Here is a 25658-nt window from a genome sequence, read left to right on the forward strand (position 1 = left end):
CCTGATCACTTTCTCCTTTACTTTATAAAACAGAAAAATACAACCAGGATTGCAATAAAATTTCACATGTGCGGTTGAGATTTCATTCAGAAAATCAGCCTTAAAGGTTGTAATTTTTAGCAATACTTTTGTGAAAATGACGAAATACACTGGAAGTAATGAGAAGGACATATTCAGCATTTGTCAAACATTTGCCAATATGGCTGCTTGAAATTCTTGCACCATGAATTTAACAATTTTTATTATTTAGGGCGAATGCTAATAAATTATCTTTGACAAAAATACCTATCTAATTCCAATAAGGGGCAATTCCAGGTCAGAGAAAATAGAATAAACACAATCTCTCAGAACCTGATTACGATACCTTAATTCACAATTTAAAATTTGAGACAAATGAGGATGCTTAAAAATAAATAGTTTTCTGCAGGTATACATTTATCATCCTTGAAATTCAAATGATTTTTCTCAATATTACATATGATTATACTCTTTCAAAAAGTCAAGTGATACACAGGTTAACATTCACAATCAATATGATGAAAAAATCAAAGAAGATTTTTGCGAAACTATGGTATAAATTGAGTTTAGACCTAATAAGATGAAGCCAGCTCATAGGAACAAACGGAAGAACATTAAGTACTAAAAATAAATATAATTACAGAAAAAAAATATTCCAGTAGCATAGAACAATTTCTTGAACTCAGAATCAAGCATGGACAAATGAGATTTTGTAAATCACAAAGGAACATGTGGGCATTGATAAAAAGTAGTGGGTAATCATTACGCCTCACATTTAAGAACCTCAGTTCAGCAACATATGCAACATCTTAGGCAACATTGAAAATTATATAATTTGAATAATAAATAAAAAATAGATTATATATAAAAAATTATAGTTTTACTTCACTCACTTTATAATCCAATGACAACTTTGCACCTGAGTGGCTTGAGCCAGGACTGCTAGTGGATGGCTCACTTGACGCAAAGGAAGAATTTCCTTCATTTGAAGTAAATACTGCACTGGTATCTTGGACTACCTCAGCTGCATCTTTGGGTGACTTACTAACAGCATCATCCTTTACATGTTTCTGAACACCGCTACCACTAGGGCACCCTCCTGTTCTCGAGTCACCCTCCCCTAGTGACCCTAGGCTCTCCTTATGTTCAGTGCCTTGCTGTTTGACAGAGTTGCCTTCACCTTCTGCATCTCCGTCACCTTTGGCATCATTACCAAAAGTTTTACCCTCACTGAGATTACACGAAGTCTCCATCGCACTAATTCCATCCTCCTCACCACCAGGCATATGGCCCTCCGCTTTGTCTGCAGCCGAGCTGCTCCCGGAGGCCACCTCAGACGTTCCACAATCCTCTGGTTTCATCGCTGGACTTTCACTCAAATCTTCGATTTTGGTATCACTGACTCCAGCTGGGGTGTTCAAACTCCTTCCAAACTCATCACAAGAGGAATCTTCCAATCCACTTCTCTTCCAATCCTCCGATGACGAAGTATCTGATGGCTGAGTGCTTGAGGATGCATGCTGACTTGGGCCTCTGTCATCGCTTTCCATGGGACACTCACAAGTACTACCATCTAACTCCCCAGGCTTCATTGTCATCGTACTGTGACCTCCTGCAGGGCAGTGTTTGAGATGAGAGACTCCATACACGAAAACAAAATAATTTATGTTATGCAAGGTTAAAATGTCACTTCAGAGTTACCCTGCTAAAGAGTATGCATGCATAAATGAGGCAATACTGATAATCGATGCAATCTGCTGCCAAGGCAAATTAATATAAAAAGGATAAAAATAAAATAAAGATTTTCATGAAATTTATGTCCTGCTTGTATGTTTTGAGTACTGAAAACAAGCACCTTTATATAATTCAATTATTTCAGATACGACATCAAGGACGTGGATGAAAGATAAATAGGGTCCAATGTACGGCGCGTACTAACTAAAATACCGAGGGATACCCTTTTATTTCCGGAGGCATTAATGCTGACTGAGCTAACGGTTAAAAAGATAGTAGTCTGAATAATATTTCTCGCAATTAGAAAATATTATCTCTAATACTAAAATTTATTTTTAGACAAAATCAACTGCTCGATTAATAATGTTGGTATGTATGTATAATGAAATGCATTCACCTGCTGATTATTTTAAACCTTGAAAACTCGATAAATATACTCACATATTGTAGCGAACATAGTATCGCACGTTGCAAATATACTATTTGTTGACAACGCGTCGCATAATAGGAAATATTAAACAAACAACTTGAGCCTGATACAACTTTGCGGTAAAATATCCAAACAACTTAGATACGCTTTCTTCTAAAGAAACTATTTTTGGCATTCGGTATGTTCTATGCCCCCATTTTCGTTTAATACACACAATTTATTTAACTAACTGTAAAAAACACTCGTAACTAGTTAAAAAAAATTATAATGGTATTAATTCATCCATTGGATGAGGGTGTCTTCCTGTGCCTTTAAAATCGACGAGAGCCTAATTGGATAATTATAGCACAACTATTATACGTCCAATATTAGTGTATCTTTGATTAAGCTCAGCGTTTACCCACACCTGTCCTGACAACACTTCCTCGTAACAAATCACGATAATAATCAGTACAACTGCCACACAAACTAATTGGAGTAGACACTAATTACGGTCCCGTTACACTATTCACTTTTCATTTTCACAACCACTACAAAAAAATGCAACTTGATGCATATATGACATTCATTAGTAATAATGATTTCTGATACGGAACGGATACTACAATATCAAATTATTCTTTGGTGAAGGAATTTAAGAATTTTTACTCGCAGTCAGAATTTCATCGCATACAGAGTCACAGGAACATATGTGAAACTAAATCGCACTAATCAAGCCTTGAGTGCATCCAAATATGCAACGACTTTGCCTCGATACGGAGAATTATCAGCTACTTACACAATGCACGAGTTGGCTAAGTGTTCCAGCTTTAACTATTCATGATTCTGATTTCCTTGAAACTTCTTCAGAAATGCAAATATTACACTAAACAAAACTAAACTTGATAGAAACAGCTGATTCCACAATGGCCTACATGAAACAGCTGATGCGTATGCGAGGACCTCTACCAGAACGAAAAATGACTCACGTCAAAATAAATACTGTTTACGTAATGGCAGGAAACGTTACTGGAATGGACACAATTGGCTTTTTGACCCAGAAATTACTCTGGAATAGTTTAATATTTTTTTTAGTGATTAAATGGTTACTATATTAGCAAAATATGGAAGCTTGATTATAAATTGGATAGTGAATTATTTATTTGGACAGAAATAATTTTTTTGTAACAATACAACAACTACACATTCGAGGTCACCAACCTTGGGGTGGCGTTTCAAACCAAAGCATAGATAAAAGACCAATACAAATGCTGGAAATTCGTGCATTACAAGTTCACATCGCAACGACTCATTCCACAAAAAAATCTTTAAGGAAGGAAAAAAGTCCTAAATTTCATTTTACTTTGGCAGCTACATGAAAACGGAATTGCAGGCCGAGATGAATACCCTTCGTAAAGAGCAGCAAGCGAAGTTCATGAAATAATAATGAGCTTAGAAATGACGTATCTATGGAATTCTAGACGAGTGTGATTTCTCCAAATTGGAATGTGTACTTATTTATCCGTAGTAATCACATGAGGAATAAGCCATTAAACAGCACACTTATCGGTTAAATTTAACATGAAATAATATGGACACCTCGATAAAAAGGACCACCTCTTGCTGCTGAAGAGTAAGAAATAAATATTGTTCTCCGAAAGCCAAGATTTATAACAACCCCTGCAGAAAATGTGATATCCATGGTCAAAACCATACTGCGAGATGATCGAAGACCCAGACCGATGATTTAGCCAACAAGGGTATACAAACTGAGCAAGTCAAGCACCAAGAGTTTTAAGCATGCCCACCAGAATCGTTTCTTAATATATAGATATTCTAGGAGCCAGTTAGCTTGGTGGGTAATACTCATTCGCTAACCAGAGATTGTTCATATGGTAGCTAGGTTACTGAGACTAAAATATAAAATATTCTTAAATGAAATCATAATTACATTGTTTCATAAATAACAGCAACATGATCCACATTCTCCAATGTTGTAAATCCAATTGATGAGTTCATGTGAATATACGTAGTATAAATACTAGCTGGAAATTGGCTACTTTCAGCAGGTCTACCCATCTTCAAGATGATTTATAAAGATATCATTCTTAATCATAGAAAATTAATACGGAAACCTGCCACAGCCACTGGGATGTAGTACACAATATTCATGCTGTAGAAGGCTATACTTTCAGCTAGATTTTAGCAGGATCTTATATCCTACTACATTATTGGAGGAACTTGATAAACATAGCATGATCCAGCTGGGTGTAACACTATCACTATGACCATGTAATTCCTCCCGAAGAGTATGCTTTCTGTTGGATTTTAGGAGGAATTTCCTTTAAGTCTTGCTGGATCCTGCTGTCTAGCTAGACCTTGAACCATCAAAAGAACTTCATAACTTAAATTCTACTACACTAGGCATTCCAAAAATGATGGGAAACAAGTTTTATTTTCTTTGACACATAGAACTATGAAGCCAAAAATTATCATCATCACATACTTCCCAAAGCTATCCCTACCTTAGAATTCAAGGTAGGTGGGGGAAAAACAATTTCAGCCTTCCTTAAAAATATGGCTACTTACTGTATCAGATCTCATATACCCCAGACATTAGAGATATTTAGGACCTGATGCAAAGTGAATGAAACCACAGCTTTATGAGGACAACTTAATAAAAAATAAGTGTTTACCTAATGGATGGCCCCTGTAAAAATTATTGGGATGCCCTTTGAAGCAGTAATAGAATATTTAGTTTCACAATAACATATAGGGATAGTTATGCCCATTTCCCCCGCCACATGCCCTTACGGTGGCTTGCAGGGTATTATGTAGATGTAATCAATATCACCCATAGGCAAAGTCATCAATACCAATCTCTTTAGGTCATCTGGAGGTAGTAACCAAAGTATTTCATTTCAGAACAGAAAAATAAAATGCTTCATTTTTTTTAATTTCATTTAAATTTATGGTAACAATAACCCACAGCAGTTTTATTCAAGGTTGATATTTGATGGACCTAATAACTAAGTAGTGATTCCCTTCCAAGTGTTGCATAGCATTACACTAATCACCCTACTAACAATTTGCGAACCATTTCATGGCTTCATATAAGTTTTATAATTAAACCATTTTAAAGCTTCAGCCAACTCAATTCAAGCCATTCAAATTACTGATTTCCCCCCCACCCTTCCTTAACAATACTTCATATTCTCTTACTGCCGAAAAACATACCATTGCCTACTAATATCTAGGATTCATTTTTCATTCCTTTATTAAATTTCTCTTTCCCCAGCATTTCATTTGTTTTTCATGCCAACTATTTTAGTTATTCCATGTTTTCTTCACAGCCAAATCTCAAAAGGCACTCATTTGAATGTATCATCTTTTTCATTCAACAAGGTTCTGATACATACATACAAACTATACCCCAAATGAAATCTTTCTTTTCTATCTTCACTAATGATCCCTGTCATCAACATCCTCTCCTATGCAGTTCTCTTAATGGCTTAACCCATTTGAAGCAATTGTCTTCGTTCATCAAAAGCATTTCTTTAATATGCATATGGATTCACCCAATTTAACCTATACCCTTACCATACTGTATTTACCAAATAGTTAGCAAAATAAACTGGAAATCTCTCTTGAAGAACCTCAAAGTCCTTTGATTTCAATGAAATTAAAGGAATGGAAATTTTTATAATAACAATAATTTGTACAAGAAAATGAGGGAGAGCAAAAACTGCCATGTCTTGGATTCTGCCACAAAAATCACTAAAATGAAAATTTTCAAACAAAAATAAACTCCTGAAAAAATGTAGGCAAATGAAAAAAAGTACATATTCATCATCCAAATGCAATATCATACTATCAATCGATGAACTTTTAGACAAATCATTGACATCTGCAATTGGAACAATAGAGGTCCAAAAATTTTTTCCTGTGGCACTCTAACATCTATTAAGTAGCTAGTCAAGATTTTGTTGTCTCCAACACCTACAGAGAGCACCATATGTTTTCAAGTATGGCCATAACCATTTATCACAAATGTCCTTGATTTGATTATATTCTCATTTCACAAGAAGAATTTTACGGTCTGGTGTACCAAATGCCAATTGAGATATCATGAACAGCACTCATGTAAAGCTCTAGGAATACATTATTTTTCTGAAAAAACTTGCAAGAGCATCATTGGTACCTTTTTCTTTCTTTAATTTCATATCTTTCCATGTATAAGCTTTTATTTTTACTTATATAATACATAAGCTTACCTCTCATCAGAGTTCCATATATTCTAAACAAGTTATACAATTAAAAAACTAATTTCTTATATCGTCCTTATCACTGAGAATGGGATTTTCTGATTGCGTCCAGTGGAAACTTCTAGACTTGGGATCCTCCAGGTTGTAGCCACATATTCTACCCACTGAAAAGGGCTGGAATCTACATACTGCCATTATGCGACACCTAATTACTAGAACTTATTCACTACTTAATGGAAGGATTAAGCAAATACCTTCTTTTGATACTCTTCATTCAAATTTAGAGAAGCCCACTCCAGATAGTTGAAACTAGGCATACGCATTGGAAATCTTCCAAACATCAGAGTTATTGAAGATTAAATAGGCAGTAGAGATGGCATAAGCATCTGCAAGCAAGCAAGCGATGGGAGAATGTAAATCAGGGTTAATTTTATAAAATTTATTATTCATAACAAAGAATATCATAATAAAACTATGCATGTTTAATGCATGCATTTTGAATCTCATTTTTTTAACTTCAATGAGAATTTTAACAATGACTTTAAATGGCCTTCATCAAAGGGTGGCTTCAATTCGTCCAGGCTGGCAACACACAAGTCACTAGACAAAACACATGTCGATGCAATAAAAGGAGTTCATTCAATACTCAGTCAGGTGTTCCACGAATATCATGCCACCACCTCACCAGGGGCTCCCTCTTTTTCCACACATATTCATTTCCCCACATTGCCCAAGAACTGAAATAGAGAAAAAAATTTTATCAATCTGAATAATTACATTATACATAATTATATAGGATTTATGCTGTATTTTGTGATCAAATATGCTAACATAATGCCAACATCATACCAAAAACATGTAAGAAATGCAAACATTTTGAAGTAAACTTGAAAGTTAACATTTCTCACTATTGACAAGGATATGCAGTTGAATATAGGAAAAATCATGTGGAGAAGAAATGAGAACAAGAATATGAGAATGATTTTGATACTGTATTCAATCTTTTCTTGCTCAACTTTGTGGAAGTCCATGTTCATTAAATGAAGAACACAATGTATTTTTCTACTGTTCCTTATTTTCGTACTACTAGTTTCAATGCTTAGGCATCATCATCAGGTACCTGATGATGACCCCTAAGCGTTGAAACTAGCAGTATGAAAATAAAGAACAGTGGAAAAATACATTGTGTCCTTCATTTAATGGACTTTGATACTATCTATTTTTGAAGTTTGATAAGGATCAGCATAAGACGCACCCATGTTTTCACCTATAAAATGTGAAAATTTTCTTTTAACAATGCATGACAGTACTTTTTTTTTTAACCTTACAATTTGACAGTCTTCATTCTGCTTACTTTCATGATGTCATGCTTTCATTGGAGAAGGAAACCTTTCCCTCTACCCACACAAGTTTCTGTAATGCTTTATGGGTAAAAGGTTGATCTCTACATTGTACCAAGGTACAAATATATTAAATCTTCAATCAGTATAGTCACTGGCTTGAAACACAAAACAAGCACACGCCAGTTTTTGAAACAGATATTTTTGCATCCTGTGCATCTTTTTCTTACTCTCCTCTTTCTCTCCTTTTACTAATTAGGCTCAAGTGACATCCTAAATATTTTCATAAAACATCATGCGTTCCATGCAAAAAAATAATTCAATATGTAAATAAAGAAAAATGAAGGGTTTACATTGAAGCGTGGATTATTATTTGGCAGTCTACCGTTCAAGATAGGTTTTGGACAGATGCAATACTTAACACATCTAAATTTCTTGGCCTCACCTAAATAGACAACCCAACACCCAACCATAAAATAACTCCTTCTTCACTTCCTTCCTCCATTAATTCTGTCCAGCATGCTTCCTTTTCCTCCACTACCTTGCTTGTCTAACATCCTCCCATTTATCACGACTTTTAATATTCTATACCAAATCAAAATGCACTGCATGCATCTTCCTGCCTCCTTTAGATTTCTCCCTAGAATTCCCTCTCCTCCTCCACTATGCATAATATTTTTTTGGTATTACTTTCAGTTTTTTTCTGTATTCAAACATCTGATTATTCTTTGTAACAAAGTAAAAAATCAGCACTTAACTAACAATTAAAATTTAAGTTGTACATAACAGTTTTATTATGAATAATTCAATATTCAAGTGAACAGTGTTCTATGCACTTTTTCCTTGACTCAACTTTGATCATCCCCTAAGCTGAAGGTAAGAAGAATAAAAAAACTTCATAAGAATCTGAAAGTGATTGCATCGAGACTTCAGCAATTCTGTAGAACATCTTGGGCATAAATCTACCATTTGTAATTTTCCTGGTTGATTTCCAATGGTAAATAATACATGCTGCTAGATTTAAGCTAATCAAACATGACTTTTATGATGCCACGATAAAGGCAACATCGAGTGGCAGGGTGGGAGAAATTGGGAGGTTACATCAATCCAAGTTTTATCTCAAAGCTCTGTGTATAAGTTTTCCTCTCAAGAGGCTTGTCTTATAAGAAAACTAAGAGATTTAAATTTTTTTTAAAGACAGTAAGGCCCAGGTATCTATCCTATCAGATACAGAAGAGATAGTGGCAAGGCCAAACTGAATTGAATGGTACTCTAACCATTGATCTCTACCTTCCTCTCATGGCTGCATGGAGATTTAAATTTTATTGCCCTCACTAGCAGTCACAAAAAGGACTAATGCCAAATGCATTCCATATCCATGGATTTCGTGGAAAAAAAGTATAGATACATACAGAGCTAAAAGTCATCACCAGTCATCACAAATACAGTTTCACAATTTTACGACTTTGCACGCTTTGTTGCAGCCACATTACCAAGTTATCTATAACCATAATAGATATTTCTCAAACCAGCATCTGGGAAACTGGGGGGAGAAGGTGAGTAGGATTTTTATGCCATCATTTTAAATCCTGATTTTTTCATTACTGTTGGGTGCACTTCACGTTTGTCATGATTTTTTCACGTGAAAGCAATACTTTCTTTTTTACAATGCATGATGACAGTAATATCTATTTTTATACTTGTGCTAATTAGCCACTGAGATATTGCAAATTCTTTTGAGTTTAAGTAATTAATTGCTGTTAAGTAAACATAATATTCTTCCTGACTGCTAGAATAAACTGAAACTTACTCACTCCCATAATCTCCTTACTGAATACGTTCACCTTTGATTATCCCCTTAACTTTCTGTACATTTTCTTTGATCACCCAAACACTTCCTATCCCCATCCACAAATTCTAAAAGCATCCTTTCCATCTACAACTCACCTCCCAAACCTATTTTCATTACATGCTACATACGTTTTATTATTCTGTACCATGCTTTGTGGAGGGCACTTTGAGTGAGTATGCCGTCCGTCGGATGGGACGTTAAGCTGCGGACCCCTTGGCGCCTTTCGGAAAGAGTAGGCTAATGCCGACGCCGGGTTTCTCTCCACCCTTCATCCTTTCCTGTCCATGCCCTATGGCGCAAATGACCTCATCTGTCGGTCGCCTCCCCTAAATACTACTACTACTTATTTTGTACCACATTATAAAACTAAAAATTTAGGCCTACTTTCTGTAAATTATTTATATTTAATTTTTATTTTAATGAAAAAGCAGAAATGCTACCATAAAATAGCATATCACCAATAACATTGGCCCACATTAGTGCACCACCAAAGACACAACTTCCTAATAGTTCAGACACAACTGAAACATATTTAAAAAGGTTTTGTTTCCTTTCCATTAATTAAGCTTTCACTACTTGAAATATCAAAGCCTAATATAACGTATAATACATCACTGCATGTATTTATGATGATTAGAGGGCCAAATTGCCAGAGCAATGATCCATCAAATCATGCTCAACCCTTAAGTTGTGCTGATGAAAAGTTAATGCCATTCTGGTGTACTTACATTCCGAATAAAGCTCCTCCCAAGTGCGCTGCATGATCAAAGAACTTCCACCCCATCAACACTCCAGCGGTATCAAGAGCAACAATCACTTTGATAGCCTAGAAGAAAAGCATCAGTCATAAATACCAAGCAATGTTTGCATGCCATTATTTGTGAAATGACTTAGATATGCCAGTGGTCGGTAATACACAAAATAGATGGGCAAAGTGCAAGATTAATAGAAGAAGAGAAATCAGGCAATGATTTCAAACAAACATTATAAATCAAATGAATGGATTAGGATCCCCAGCAAAGAGTAACATTCATTCACACCCTCAGAAGTACAACAAGTGTTAATCAAACAAGAAAAATTTCGGGTAACAATACCCAAAAACAACTATATAGTTAAGATATTATCAAATTGAGTAGTTTCAGGCATGATGTGGTAGAATTAGAACATAATAAAGAAAAGATAGTAACAATTTTCCACTAGATAAATTTAATAAAATGACCAGGATCGTGTAATACATCAGAACACAGTTACATTATTAAACTTATCCAGGGGAAAATTGTTACCATCTTTTCTTTATTAAGATATTATGCTAGTTTAGAAAGAGGGAATATGACCCACATGAGGATAGTTTAGGCTCAGGTGTACTTGACTGAAAGATAGAAAAAGGCATCCTAGGAAATGCAATCGAAGAAGATTGGGGTGGATATACAAGGTGTGTTAAAAAAGTATCGCAAATTTTGAATTTTTGCAGGTTACATATATTTGATTTTTGATTTTTTTGTGGCGCCATACTGGCACTTATGTCTCTCACTTATGACAAAAAGTTCGGCCATTTTTAATGTTCAGGTAATTGTTGAAAGCTGTTTTGCTTGGATGTGTTATGGCTTGTCTTTGATTTTTGCCTGTTCCATAAAATGGATCAAAGAATCTGAATCAAATTTTGAGTGAAAAACGAAATTAAGTGTGTGGACATATTCCGAATGTTGACCATGGAATATGGAGAAGCGGCCTTGGACCGAAGCAACGTTTATTGGTGGTACAAAATGTTCTCTGAGGGTCTAGAAGACGTGAACGACGAAGAGCGTGCCGGATGCCCGAGCACGTCAACAACATACGAAAACATTGATGAAGTGAAGAAAATAGTAACGGCCAATTGTCGAATCACCATTAGAGAAGTTGCTGAGGACCTAAACATATCGATTGGCTAGTGCCATATCAATGATTTGGGCATGACATGGGTCACCGCGAAATTCACACCTAAATTTCTACTAAAAACAGCAACGCATTAACATTGCTAATGACTCTGTCCATGACAACCCAAATTTGCTTCAGAGGGTCATAACTGGTGATGAATCATGGGTTAATGGCTATGACGTGAAAACTAAAGCTCAACCATCCCACTGAAGCACGAGCCAAGACCGAAAGAGCATGCCAAGTTCGGTCAAATGTGAAAGTTTTGCTCACAGTTTTCTTTGATTGCAGGGGCATAGTGCATCATGAGTTTTCACCACAGGGTAGACCAGTAAATAATGAAAAATTACCTACAAGTTATGCACAATTTGCGCAAAGCAATCCACCACAACCAACTGGATTTGTGTAACAACAAATATTGGCTTTTGCACCATGACAACACCCCTGCTCACACAACGTTACTTGTGCGCAAATTTTTGGCCAAAAACAACACACTATGATTCCACAGCCACCCTATTCCTCAGACCTGGCCCCCAGTGTCTTTTCTTGTTCCCGAAGCTAAAGAGGCCCACGAAAGGATGGCGCTACACTACGATTGACGAGATAAAGACTGCATAAAAGGAGGAGCTGAAGAAGATCACAATAAATAATATTTTTAAATGCTTTGAGAATTGACAAAAAACGTTGGCACAAGTGTATAATATCTAATGGGGATTACTTTGAAGGGGACAAAATAGATATTCATATATAAATAAATAATTTTTGAAAAAACACAAAAGTCATGATACTTTTTGAACAGACTTCCTATAATATCCTCAAGGGACTACTCAAAAGATAATGAAAATACCTAAGGAAGAATTTTTTGGACTCACTTTACAGTATTTATGAGGAAGAGCTTTGGCCAGAAGACTTTGTTCGATCAAGAGAGTGCAAATGATTACTTAGGGGATCATCAGTTTGGGTTCAGAAAGGGGGGAGGTGTATGTGTTGTCACAGGTCACCAGAAACAGGAATGTAGAATACAACTAGGTTATATTTGCCGAAATCACAGTTTACAGAATCCATTCCACAGAATAAATTGGGTAGAATTAATGAATGTATTGCTGAAGGGGGGATAAAAATGGAGAGATGGTGGAAACAGTAGCTAACATGATAAAGGAATAGGTAAGAAGGGGGTAATACAAGGTTGTCCCTTATCACTCATGCTTTGAATATACACATAGAGGCATGGTAATAGAAGCAAAGGAGGAGTCGGAGGTCACAATGAAGGTCAGCTGGCAATTAATCAAATCAGTTGAATATGCAAAAGATCAAGTTTTGTTTACATGCTGAGTACATTATCATTGAAAATTGAAGATTCAAAATCAAAGCAAAGGTAAAACCGAAACAAAAGTAAAGAGTTTCTAAGATATAGAAGGTTAAGTAAAACATTTAAGTAGGAGAGCAGAAACTTAAGTAGGTAAAACAGTTCATTTACCTAGGAAGCTACCATTTTCTATGAAGATTTTCAAAGGAGTAGAATGGACATTAAATGAAGACTTGAAGTATGTGAACATTTTATGAAGAGGTGGGATTTGATGACTGGGGCCTTAAAGAAGTAAATATGTTGAATAAAGATAAGAGAAAACTTTGAGAGTGGAGCATAACTTTACGTGGCTCAGAATCTTGGTCATGCAAGCAAGAGGAGAAGTGCAGATTTAGGCTTTCGAGCTGTTGGAGTTGAAGAGGGAAAATGTGAAATGAATGAAAAGGAAAATGACTGAGGAAGTGCAAGGCAGAGATGGCTTATGGGAGAAATTCAAAGAAAGCAGCAAAAGAGGGAAGACAGGGCACACTGAATGGAACTTTATTTCAAAGGGAAGAATGTTGGAAAAGCAAGGTAGAGATAGGAAAAATATAAGTATGTTGGACAGAATGGAAGGAGGGATACAGTAAGCAGAAGGGAGTTAAAGAACGGTTAAGTTTGTGGCGAACGATGGGGGCGGCAAGGTCTTGTAAGTGTAGCAGGGGTTGGCCTTCATCAAAAACCTACCTTGAATGATAAGACTTATGTAGTCATTATGGTAAAGGAAATGATAATATGAAGTCGGAATGAATCATCACCAGTGTTTCAAAGCAACAATTGGCAGAATCCCTCCATTATTCCCTTTCTATTATTAACTCCTATGTACATGTATGCCCTGATAATTCCTTTGTTATTCATTCATCTTTACTTGGCTGACAAACATATCTGTCTCTTGGCCACCGTATCTATTACTTTACCAACTAATCTGCAATGTCAAAAGGTGTCCTCATCATTGTCAGGGACTTTGAAGATGATTACAAATGTGAGATAAATGATAGGATAAACAACACTGCTTGAATGGCTTTTGAAACTCAAACTCAATTTTACTTTCATTAGAACAATATTACAAATTGTAATAACAATCTAATTTCCACAGAAAGGATAATCAAATCAATAATAAATGATGTAACAACATCCAACAAACTCCAAACAAATAATTATGTACTTACAGACGCAGCGGAGAAAGAATACATGGGCAGAAAAATAATGCCCAGCTGAGTGTCTGGGTGTACAGTACACACATAGCCCAAGATGGCCATTATTGCACCAGACTGGAAAGAAAATATTTCACACATATTAATTTTTTTAAAACCATTAACTTTGAATAAAAATAAGAAGCTTCCCATTTATTTGACAAAGTTCCATTTGATAAAAATAACGGAAAATTATAGCAGTAATTTTTTATGGTTGAAGTTCATTCCAATACATTGATCTAAGTTTAACCATTATCCATACTTAAAGATACAATGGGATTGTTTATTGCACATTTCCTGGGCACGCAAGCCACCTATCCCAGGAAAGTAAATAATTGACTTTATTTAAAATACTTACAGCACCAAGTGAAAGGCTGTTACTGGCAATAGTGATTTTATGAAGGTAACTCGTGAATGATGAAATGACACCTGCACTCAAATAAAGGCCGAGGAACTGCTCCTTTCCAAGTGATGCAACTGCACCTGCATGATCAAAGAAGCATGTCTACAATTTTGAATCCACACAAAGTAACCATACTAAACATTAAGGAGTACCGATATATTAGATTGTTAAATAAATAGTGATTTTGTATTGATTCTCATAACAAAATTAATCATCCATTATTTGAACATTATTATTATTCACACATGGATTTGGATATGAATATATCTTGATCTCTCATGGACTCAATCAGTTTATAACACTTATACTACTTATTTTGCACTATATGCATTTATTTATGTGCATTACACATACCCACATCTATTAACAAACCGAAACTGCTCAATGATAAAAATGTCTCTTTACATTATTACATATTTTGAATGAGTATCATGAATTTATGAACCTTATGAAATTAGAAGAGCATGGTATTCAAGTGGACGAAGTACTGAGCTAATGACTAGAGAGCCCTGGTTTGATTCTGGGTGATGCCTCTGTGGACCGTCAGCTTCACCAAGCCGTGTAATATTTTGGGAGCCAGATCTTCCGTGGAAACCACAAGCAGTACAGGGAAAGGAACTGGCCCACTGTCTTTAACATACAATTTCATCTTTGGTTAGTGAACAATGCCAACTTCAGGATTCTCATTGCCACAAAAATATTCCCAGAATTATTAAAACTGGTAACTAGCCTCTAATAGTCTCCAACCATAGCACAAATAACTCCATATTTATTAACTATAAATCATCAACATAATACCTTTCATGTATGACTATTGGTTTACCACAAAAATGTTTTGCATACAGTAACCTTATGTACCACTAGATATGTGATAAAAAATACTTATCATAAAAATGAAATGTGGAGTAATAATTTTAATAAAAGCATTCCGACAACTAAATGAAATAAAAATAAAGTTCAGTGGACTGCCATAAATTATGAGGAAAAAATACAGACACCAAAATCCTCCTAGGCGGTGATCAATATCATCTGCCCATGGCATCTCTTTAAATAACAATCTGGAGTTAGAATGGATTAAGAATCCTTTTCTATTTGCCCCAGCTCTGAATATAAATGGGTGTTCACATTCATCTAATATCTCAGCGATTGATTCTGCTTCTGTACTTCATAACTGGACAGATTTAATTTCTCTGCCACATTCCCAGTCTTGACTTATCCTCTCCTTTTCTCAATAGGTGAACAGCCTTAATTATTTGTGAGAAGTACCCTTCCATTGGCATACCCCAACCCACACTTCAATTTCTTAAATTTCCTTTGCCTTCACATTCAGTCATGTATCAGAATATGCCACATCAGCTTCATCCTTCTCGAATCTATTTTATTTTATAGGTCTGCTTCTCTTCCTATCTCCCTTAACTTCTCTTCATTGGTTACTTTCACAGTTCAACTTTATCCTGATATGTCACAGTGCAATGGCTCTCTGAAAGCTGGTATCTTTTATCTTCTCTATCCATAACAGTCCACTTTTCACATCCTTTGTTACTTGTGTAACACATAGCAATTATTTACTTCAACCCACAAAATAAAAGAATTATTTCATCTCAGTTCCTATGAAAGAAACAATAAAAAGTAATTAATTTCCTGTGCAACAAAATTACACTCAACTTTTGTGTTCATTAAAATTTTTACATTGAAAATTATGGCTGTATATGAATACAAAACCAAACCACGATAATTAACCCAACAGTTGGTTCAAGAGGCAAGAGAGAAGCTCACCTCAAACTAAGCCCTGTGTGGCATGTGAAATTCACACACCAGGGTATGGGAACCAATTCCTTTTCACGTGCTACTTGCGGTGTCCCCAGAAGATCTCGCTCTGTATCTTAAAGCTACAAGTCAATTTACAAGTCTTTTGAATACTGTCTTAAATGTAATAAAAACATTTCAAATTATTACATTGTGTAATGCATGCAATTAACAAGTGCTGTGCCATTTATTACCATCAGCAGCCTTCAGATGTGCAACCCACAGTCTTGTAAACTGGCTTGTGGCTTTGAAAAAATGGCCCACTGTTGTAAAAAAATAACTCATAAATGAAGCTGAGGGTTCTCAGGGGCATTGATAAGAAATGGACCTAGCGCCTCTGGTCAGTAACACAGTGCTCTAGCCACTGGACTACCATGCTCCTTGGTAAAGGATAAAATATTTACAATAATATTTAAGCCTTATGACATTAAGGATTTTCTATCTCCTCTTGGTGAAAATCAATATACAAAGAGCGGAATTAAAGCATCAACATTTAATATGGCATTTAGTTAAATTTTTAATTTATCATCCTGTTTTCTTCTATTGGTATTCATCAAAGGCTTTTAAGAACATACCCAATAAATATTAAAGAAATCAATATGTAACCGGTAACCAACCAAGCAACCTTTGTAAGACAGGGATGAGGACATGCTGCTGTCTTTGATTTTACTGTATGAGCTGACTCAAAACAAAACATTCTACTCCATTTGGATAGCTAAAATCATACCATAGAATACATCTGTCCATGTAACTTTTTTCCTTGTCAATCCATCATGAAAACAAAACTGACTCTATGCATGCTACAAAAAAAGTGGGATGATCCATTGCAAAGGTGATACCAAAGTTTGATTTGCCATAAAAGGACCTCATGCTTAAAAGTTATAGGGAAAACTAGGCAAAACTGCTACTTATTTTTAACCTGCAAGACGTACCAGATGAAAAGCTGTGTAGAACATACATGTTAGCTAGCAGGTGAAGGAGTGAGTAATGGCTGAATGTGGACAAAAGCATTGGCCAACAGAGTACTCCTGCAAAATACATTTTGAGAACAATTTTTATTAGAAAAACCGAAAAAGTTGGCATTTGAATAATCGTAAATTCATACATAAAGATAAATAATAAAAATTATTCGTGTATCATATCAATTTATACAAGCATCAAAGGCTAAACAATATTTGAAAACGAAGCTGATAAGAGATACTCACTGCTACAAGGATTGGAACAGAAATATTTCACCATAGATGTTTGCAATCGTGGAACTCGCCAAGCCAAAAACACCAAACAGTTGACGAAGCACATTGGATAAAATAAACGCTGTCCTTCAGTAAGTCCATTCCACCATGCATTTATCTCTCGACGCCAATGACCCTACTTCGTTAGTTCGGATGAAAACATTGCTAATGTTATACCTCTTCTATAATTATAAATTATCTTAGAAATAGGAAAGTCGGGAAATGAGAGACAATACCTCCAATATTGATTAAAAACAGGAATGAATGTGATTAAATTACTTGCCTGATTGGCTATTTGTCTCGAAAAATTAGACGACATTAGAATTATTTACGCTTCATATTTAAACATGACTAGTTACATGCCTGCTTTATGGATCCATAGAATCTTTCTTCGACCCAGCCCAAAGGTTTTCTCACCATTCTTATGGCTCGGTTTCGCATGTTTTCATACTGCCACAAAGTAGCACCAACATAAGTACAAGAACTAAACTGCAAGGAAAAGAATTAATTAATGAACTGCTTGTAATAATCCCAACGGCAGTGAAAGCTAATTTGAAAATGCCTTACAGCCACTGTAAACATGAGAGGTTTCCACAGAGATCTAGCTGAGGCATGACCATCATCTGCTGCTGATTCGAACGGATGCAATGTCTTATTCGGCTTGGAAATTGGTTTTCTAGATAAACTAATACAGGATTTACGGAATTCTCTCACAGCTATTCTCTTGGGCACCACGTATACACAAGCAACGTGGGCCAACTTTTGGATACAAAAATGCCGGCTAAGAAAGAAAGGACCATGATTGAACACATGAAACAACAAACATATACAGATAATCATCTTAAAAAGCAAATTCAAAGTCGCACCTGAACATGACTAATCTTAGTATCACAAACACGAAGACAATTCACAGCATCTTCTGATTGCATCAGGCATTGGAAATCAACAACACCAATCTCATGAATTTAACATATTTTTGATAATAACACTTAAAACATGAGAATTACACATCTGTAAAGGCAAATGAAGAAGTAAAAACAATATTTTTTCAAATTTATATCACATATGTGTAAAAAATGAGGAATAAAGGTAAACTATTGGGTGAAAACAACACACTTCACTTGCCGTTTTAAAATAAGGAACAAATGCCATGGGAGGAACAGTGAACATTTGAAAGCAGAAATACCAAAACGCAAGGAACGACCCGAACATTGGAACAGTTATGGACCGGAAAAATTGCGCGATAATATGAAACAGTTTGAAATACGACAAATGTTAAGATTGTGTTAAATAAAACAGTTTATGGCGTCACTTGGTGAAAAATAGTCATATTGAAAATTAACAACTTGACTTTTTCACATAGAAATTTTTTATTTACCTCCTAGGTTTCGTTATGGTATAACATCATCAGGTAAAAATACCTATATTTTTTACCTAATGATGTTATACCATAACGAAACCTAGGTGGTAAATAAAAAAATTCCTACGTGGAACAGCAAAGTTGTTTATTTTCAATTTCAAGATTATGTTAATTACTCAAACTTGGCTTGGGTGACAACTAAAGTTTAGTCAGCAATATCTCGTTATGTGAGTAATCGGATATAATTATGGAGAGTCAACAGTATAGGTGCTGATGATTACCTACCATTATATCTATAGAATAGATATAATGGTAGGTAATATTTCATTAATCGCACTGTCAACAGTAAGGTGCTGATGATGCTCTATGACAGCAATTCACGAATGACGTCGGCGAAAAAGTAAATTATTTATCTGAACACTTTAAAGACTGCTATATTAAAAAAACGAGTTTAAGCATTCAAAAATCATATGAACAAATCAAAATCATGTTCCTAAAGAGCCCACAGGACATCTGATCGTCAGAAACGTAATAGTTTGTGGTAGCCATTCATGAGTAAAATGTTAATTATCTAATAGTATTTATTTAATTTCAATAAATTCTTTGATATTAGGGCTAGTTTTCAATTTAAACAAATCATTATTGTCAAGTTAACTGTGAAAGAAACTTCCAAAAAAATTAATGGGCTATTAGAATTTGTACTGCAAAACCCTCTGAAATTTACTCGTACGTAACTAAATTAAAATTAAATGCAATAATGCTATCATAGAAGCCTCAAGGATGGATTAATAAATGTTGTATAGATATATATGTATGGTAGTATAAACTATTAGATATGATCAAACTGTTTCGCGATATTTTGCTGGGAGAAAGGAAAAGGATGCTTAAGTGGATTTAATACATTTTAACAGGCAGAAAAAATAAAGTAAAAGTTGGCAGGCGCTATAAGTGAATTAAAAGCGCGGGGAACGAACAAGAACAGAAGTGTGCTTCACTCATTTGGTAATATTGACAAAATGGATGATAGGCAAATGACCAAACATACACGAAAGAGACATAAATGATCTTGAAAAAAAGGATTGACCTCGGATTAAATTGAATTCCAAGATGAGGAATGAGAATAAGGGGTCATAGGAAGTTAAGAGCACGTATGAAACAACGCATGAATGTGCCAAAGACGAAAGAATCACTGAAAGATGGGGCAGTGTGGAGGACATCAGTGAAAGAGAGCAAGTTTCATGAAATAACTCAAAATGAGAGGCATAGACTACCTCAGAAGAGAACGACTCGAACAAGACTTATAGGAGAGTCCCTGCTGCGACTGACGCAAAATAATAAACAGTTGCAACATCCTCATGGTAAGTTTTTTGTTTTATCGATTTTCCGATCGCGCTTGAGCCAATCGCGAAAACAACTGGGCTCGCTAATCGCTTAACTGAACTCCTTAAAGAGACGCAAACGATTGAGCGAACGAAACGGTGGTCGCTCAGTTCCACTTGTTCACCGTCCCTGAAAAGATGCCCTATTCCTCTAGCACTGGAGGGGCGACCCCTGAGTGACCGAGAGCTCAGGGGTGAGTGAAGATGACGGTCCAAAATGACGGGGCCGAACTGGACGGGACGGGAGCGAGGCCGTCTCCCGGCAATTGAAGGGGGGGCAAAGTGGGCGTCGTGGAGGCGGACCGGGAAGGCCAGGCGGGTAGGGTTGGGAGGTAGTCGAGAAATGAGGAAGCACGAGGGGAAAGCGTACGAAGGCGGGCGAGGAATGAAAGGGGGGGACGGAAAGAGTCCACGGCAGTCCCGAAAGATGGGCGGCCGAGGGAACAGCCACGCGGGGAAGCGATGATTGATGGAAGTGACTTCATTAAAGTCCGAATTCACTTTATCGCTCGCATTCATGTGCACCCTCAGGGGGTCTTGCTAAGAAAGCGGACAAAATGTGTTTACCGTTGAAAATCTCTACATTTTAGTACAAGGACACAAAAATTGATTTACACCACAGAGGACAAAGGTTGTAATGCCTATAATTATTTGCTCGAATAAGTTCTTTCCATCATATCGCTGGCGCCACATAAATTCACAAAGATGTGAATCTAGAGGGGCCCCACATTGTACCCCGTTTCTTCGTTTTACAAGGGTTCACAATTCTTCGACAGCTTTAATGTGCGTCCAAATAGTTGGAGCTCAAAAATTCACCCTTTAATTTCTGAGAAAATTCATGACATTTCAGCCTTGACGATGAGGACTTTGCAACCTTTATAGGGTGCAAAACAGATATTATAAAGGTACTTGGACAGGTAAATGGTAAAAACATTGAGATACAAAAGTAAAATAAATAAGGTATAAACAACACTGGTTTACAAAAACACTCCAACCATTCAGCAGCCTTTACAATAACAGAGGGGCATGTATAAAACAATTATAATTCTAATGAAAATTCTTTTCATACCGCATTGATTTGATGAATATATGGATCGAAGCAAATCAGACTTCAATTTGCGCGAAAAATTGCAAAGGCCGTAGACTGCATATGATATTTGATCACTACACAAAACCACAAAGGTGAATTTTTTAGTTTCAATATCAAGAAAAAATAAACTTGCTTGGATTGATGTGATAATTGATCACCGCATACGTACATATATACGTTAATAAGATGATGATGTGTATTTGTAATAGTGGTCCATTAATTATCATTAAAATAAATTTCCTGAGAAAAAGTAAGAATGAATTGTTCGCTGCACTTTTGTACATGTGGTCATAAAAAATATACGGCGACAAAGTCTCGTGGTCTGCTACGATATAGTAAGTTGATCACGACTGCCTTCGGAAATTTACAAAACAACAACCATTTCATTGTAAAGCGTTCACAAGGTGACTATTTGTGGTTTGTTCTTCTGGTGCTGGTGGGCTAATGCTATGACGATTTAAAGAATTGGTCTAATAGGCCCATAGATCCTAATAGGCAGTTGATCTCCTCTGAGGCCAGGTATGGAGAAATATATTGAGTTCTGAATTGTTTGTTACACGCGTATTAGTTTATGAGACAATGCGCAGCACCTGATTGAGGCCTGCCATGAACATGGCGTCCTGTTGACAAATTACCTGAATTTAGATTACTCTAATTGACTTTGATGTGTTTGACGTTTTATCAATACTTTCACTAGCAGCTGATTAACTTATTTCCGCATTTGCTGCGCTATTGCTTGCTTACTGATATTTTCTCATAATTTCATCCAATAAATACACTTTTTAATTAATATTTTTAACAAGAGTTAAAAAAATACGAGTATTGACGATGAATCATCTTGTTCCTAACCACTAATTACCCCAGATTATTAATATATTTATATGAAATGGTTATGCGAGAGGGATGATGAAAAATTGCGAGCAATTTCATTTCACCTTTGCCAACTCACGCCGGGAAGGAGAAAATGGGCGACCAGTCAATAATTGGTCCGTGTTAAGATGGTGGAGGGGACTTTGAAGTGGGATGCAGCGAGGGTGAGTGAATAACTTAATGACGCGGGCGATGACTCGAGCCGACATGTACTCGTGCTACAAACGAGTGACGGGGCCAGCAGAAAAAATACTTTTGTCTTCTAATGAGCGCGAGGAATGCGCCAGTTAAGAGATTCCGTGACTAGATCGAGCTACTTAGAAGCAATGATGAACGAAACCGATTGGGCCTTTATTCCAGCGCGGTGAGCATGGGTACTATAGCTCACTGCAGATGTAACTGTGGTATAATATTAGATCTCTATTAAACATGGTAGAAATATTCATTTGATACAGTAAGTCTCTTGATAAAAGAATGCAACAAGCTGTGTGGAATATCGTACATACACATTTCGAGAGAGTACATACATGCTATTAATTTTAGTATCTACCATTTCAACTGATTAAAAACAGACAAAATAGATCTTAGACGGAGTTGCAGCGGAAAAATACCGGGTCTTTAGAGCAACGTGGTCTTTCTCGAGTTCTTTCCTCAAAACTCTACGTAGGATGAAATATAAAATGAAGCATACATATGCATTTCAAAGTAAATGATCAGTTACGCTTAATTATTCCCACCACCCGACTATTCGGCTGCTTTTGATGGTGCAAATAAATAAAAAATGAAAACGTCCAAAAAGAAGGACTAGATAATGAGAGATGAAAAAAATTGTTCCCCATTTCTTTCAGGAAATAACATTTCATACAATTTTATCTGCCAAAAATTTGAAAGCGAAAAGCGGAAATAGTTGACATTCAACATTCAATTATTATTATTAATATTCTACCAGTTAAGGGTAGGTTTTAGATGGACACAGACTGTATAACTGAACAAGTATACATTTATTTGCTTCTCCTGGCAAACCTTAACTTGAAATCCAATTGCAATAAGCCCCTCTTCCATTCTGCATACTTCCTTCCCCACTTCATTCCATCCAAAATGCCTATTCCATTCCTACCCCTCACTCGTTTGCCCTATGTCCTCACCTCTATCACAAACTTCAACATTCCATGTTAGCCAGAGAGAATATTTTGCGTCCATCTTTCCTGCTTAATTTGGATTCCATAATTGATCACAAGATTTCCCTCTCCTCCCCCACCAAGGCTTATACGAGGGTCATCCGGAAAGTAGTACCCGTTCGTGAAATAAAGACACAAAAGTAAATATTAACAAACATAAAAAATTTTATTTGAAAGAGGATACTTTAAACTACTTCTCAACATAATCTCCAAGCAAATTAAGGCATTTGTCATAACGTGTGACAAGTTTCTGTATTCCTGCTGCATAGTCCTTCGCCGCCAGCTCATTGAGATACGCGAGGGACCCATCTTGCACAAATTTTTGCATAATGCAGATGGTGTTTAACAATTTCATGAACAATTGTTCGAGAAACATTGGGAAAATGCTCACAGATGTCATCAATTGTGACGCGCCGATCGTTCCTCACGAATTCGTCAACTGAGCTCACCAGTTGGTCTGTAATGACAGACGGTCTCTCCGAACGCTCATCGTCGTGTGTGTTCCCCCTCCCCATGTTGAAGTTGCGACACCACCGCCGAACAGACGACTCGTCCATTACATTGTCTCCATACACCTCCTTTAATTGGCGATGAATATCACATGGGCGAACGTTTCTTGCATTGAGGAATTTAATCACTGCCCTCACTTCACAACTGGCGGCGTTCTCAATTTTTTTAAACATTGTAAACAATCACAGAAACAACACAGGCAATGCTAGCGTCACGCAACTTGGCTCAGAGAAGGCAGACAAGCCACTGAAGCTATCTGACCTCGTCCAGCGGCTACTCGCGTCGTCAGCACTTCATGCGGCACGAACGGGTACTACTTTCCGGATGACCCTCGTAGTTCCTAGTTTTTTCTTTCAATCCACTTCACCTTTTCCATCCTTCTCCATACCCACATTTCAAAAGTCTCCAATCTATCCCTATCATCTACTTCAGTGATCACGTTTCCGCGTCGTACAAAACCACGCTCCAGATCAAAGTGTTGACCCGCCGTTACCTAACATCCTTACTCAACGTCACTGTCATCAATTCCCACCTTGAGAAATTTTCTTTTCCTAAAGCCATTGTTTTTTCTGTATCTCCCTAATTCTTTGACCATTGTGGCCCATTAAAATTCCGAGATAATGAATATTCGATGAGGAATAAGAAATCGATAGGTGAACGATTCCACCGCAGAATTTATGCCCATGAAACATTCAATAATGCAATTAGAAAAGGTTCACTTTTCTCATAGGTATGCTCTGGAAAAAAAGTTCTTGATTTGAGGCACACTTTTTGATCAGTGTGACAAAAAGTTAAGACCTGAAATGTTTCGACAAAATAATAAGCTAGACACATAAGCAAGTTGTGTAAATTAGGTCAGAACTATTAACTGGTGATGAGGATGAAGTAATGCTGTATACGGCTACGCATATATCCTGTGGCAGCTCTCCATGCAATTATTCTAAACCTAAAGGTGAATAGAGTGGTCTATATATTCCTCTTTTAATTTTGCGGTCTTCCTTCCTCCCCTTTGTTCGTCCAACGGTGATGCAACCCTCTTTGATATATTTAACATTTGTGCGGTAAAATTGTTTCTGTCTCTGTTCATGACAATGATAGTCCTGGTGATGATGGCTCATAGCTTGACATGGATCTTTTTGGGCCACAACAAAGAATTTTGGAACATTGAATTTTAAAAGCACTGCAATCAACAATATCGACGATAAACCTTTTCCTTCAGATTGACATTTATTCTGATATTGATTACAAATTATAATCTACATTAAAATATCTTTACTCTCTAATAAACATATTGATCGCGTTATTTTTTTGCTGGAAATATTTACGCTAAGCTAACTAAAAGATCTCGTCTATCAAAGAATCACAGGCTAATATGGTCTAAATACAATTGCTTGGGCAATGATACACAGTTGCTGGAGAAATCGTGTAAAATTGCTATTTCATGTTTCATACAAACGCACCAAACTTCTCGTGCTGCAAGACTGTATTCTTCTTTCAAATTTAGTTCCTCGTAATTTCACCGGAACTCATCATTTGCATCCAGAAATTTTGGACAGATATCCCCTACTTCATGATGTTCAGCGTAATTAATAACAAGATTGAAATACATAATCATCTTTACTTCGGATTAATATATTTATGAGTGGGGAACACGTCCCACATGCCACAATATTTATGTTTAACATTGCACAACGATTTAATTTGCAAACGATCGGTTACCGTGCATCGCGTCAATTTTCAAGGTCCACAAGGCCCATCGCTCC

The 25658-nt window shown here is 36.3% G+C and overlaps 2 protein-coding genes across 2 annotated transcripts in view; both read right to left on the reverse strand.

The window, feature by feature from the left end:
* The window catches only part of LOC139700943 (actin-binding protein IPP-like), a 41618-nt gene extending 38513 nt beyond the window's left edge, over window positions 1-3105 (reverse strand). The window contains exons 1-2 of the mRNA XM_071599444.1: window positions 2961-3105; window positions 912-1657 (exon numbers count right to left, since the gene is read on the reverse strand). Coding sequence (XP_071455545.1) covers window positions 912-1616 — 705 coding nt within the window. The 5' untranslated portion in view covers window positions 1617-1657; window positions 2961-3105. The remainder of the gene's footprint in view (window positions 1-911; window positions 1658-2960) is intronic.
* Window positions 3106-6490: 3385 nt separating this feature from the next.
* On the reverse strand, window positions 6491-18653 carry rho-7 (rhomboid family intramembrane serine protease rho-7). The gene is made up of 10 exons (XM_071599230.1): window positions 18634-18653; window positions 18375-18519; window positions 18076-18289; window positions 17872-17997; window positions 17482-17644; window positions 17209-17304; window positions 14426-14550; window positions 14044-14145; window positions 10347-10444; window positions 6491-7163 (listed from the first exon to the last, which is right to left on the reverse strand). Exons 2-10 carry the CDS (start codon window positions 18380-18382, stop codon window positions 7073-7075), a joined length of 1023 nt encoding a protein of 340 aa, XP_071455331.1. The 5' UTR covers window positions 18383-18519; window positions 18634-18653; the 3' UTR covers window positions 6491-7072.
* Between the last annotated feature and the right edge of the window lie 7005 nt (window positions 18654-25658).

Source organism: Hetaerina americana, unplaced genomic scaffold (assembly GCF_022747635.1).
Source record: "Hetaerina americana unplaced genomic scaffold, ioHetAmer1.1.p SCAF_11, whole genome shotgun sequence".
Classification (NCBI taxonomy): Eukaryota; Metazoa; Arthropoda; class Insecta; order Odonata; family Calopterygidae; genus Hetaerina; species Hetaerina americana.

What these genes read in the sequence shown, in the direction of transcription:
- rho-7 (XM_071599230.1), bottom strand. An exon ending in CTCTCATGTTTACAGTGGCT is followed by an intron (nt 17,998 to 18,075) that starts GTAAGGCATTTT and finishes TTTTCCTTGCAG; the next exon opens with TTTAGTTCTTGTACTTATGT. An exon ending in CTGTTCCAATCCTTGTAGCA is followed by an intron (nt 17,305 to 17,481) that starts GTGAGTATCTCT and finishes TGTATTTTGCAG; the next exon opens with GAGTACTCTGTTGGCCAATG.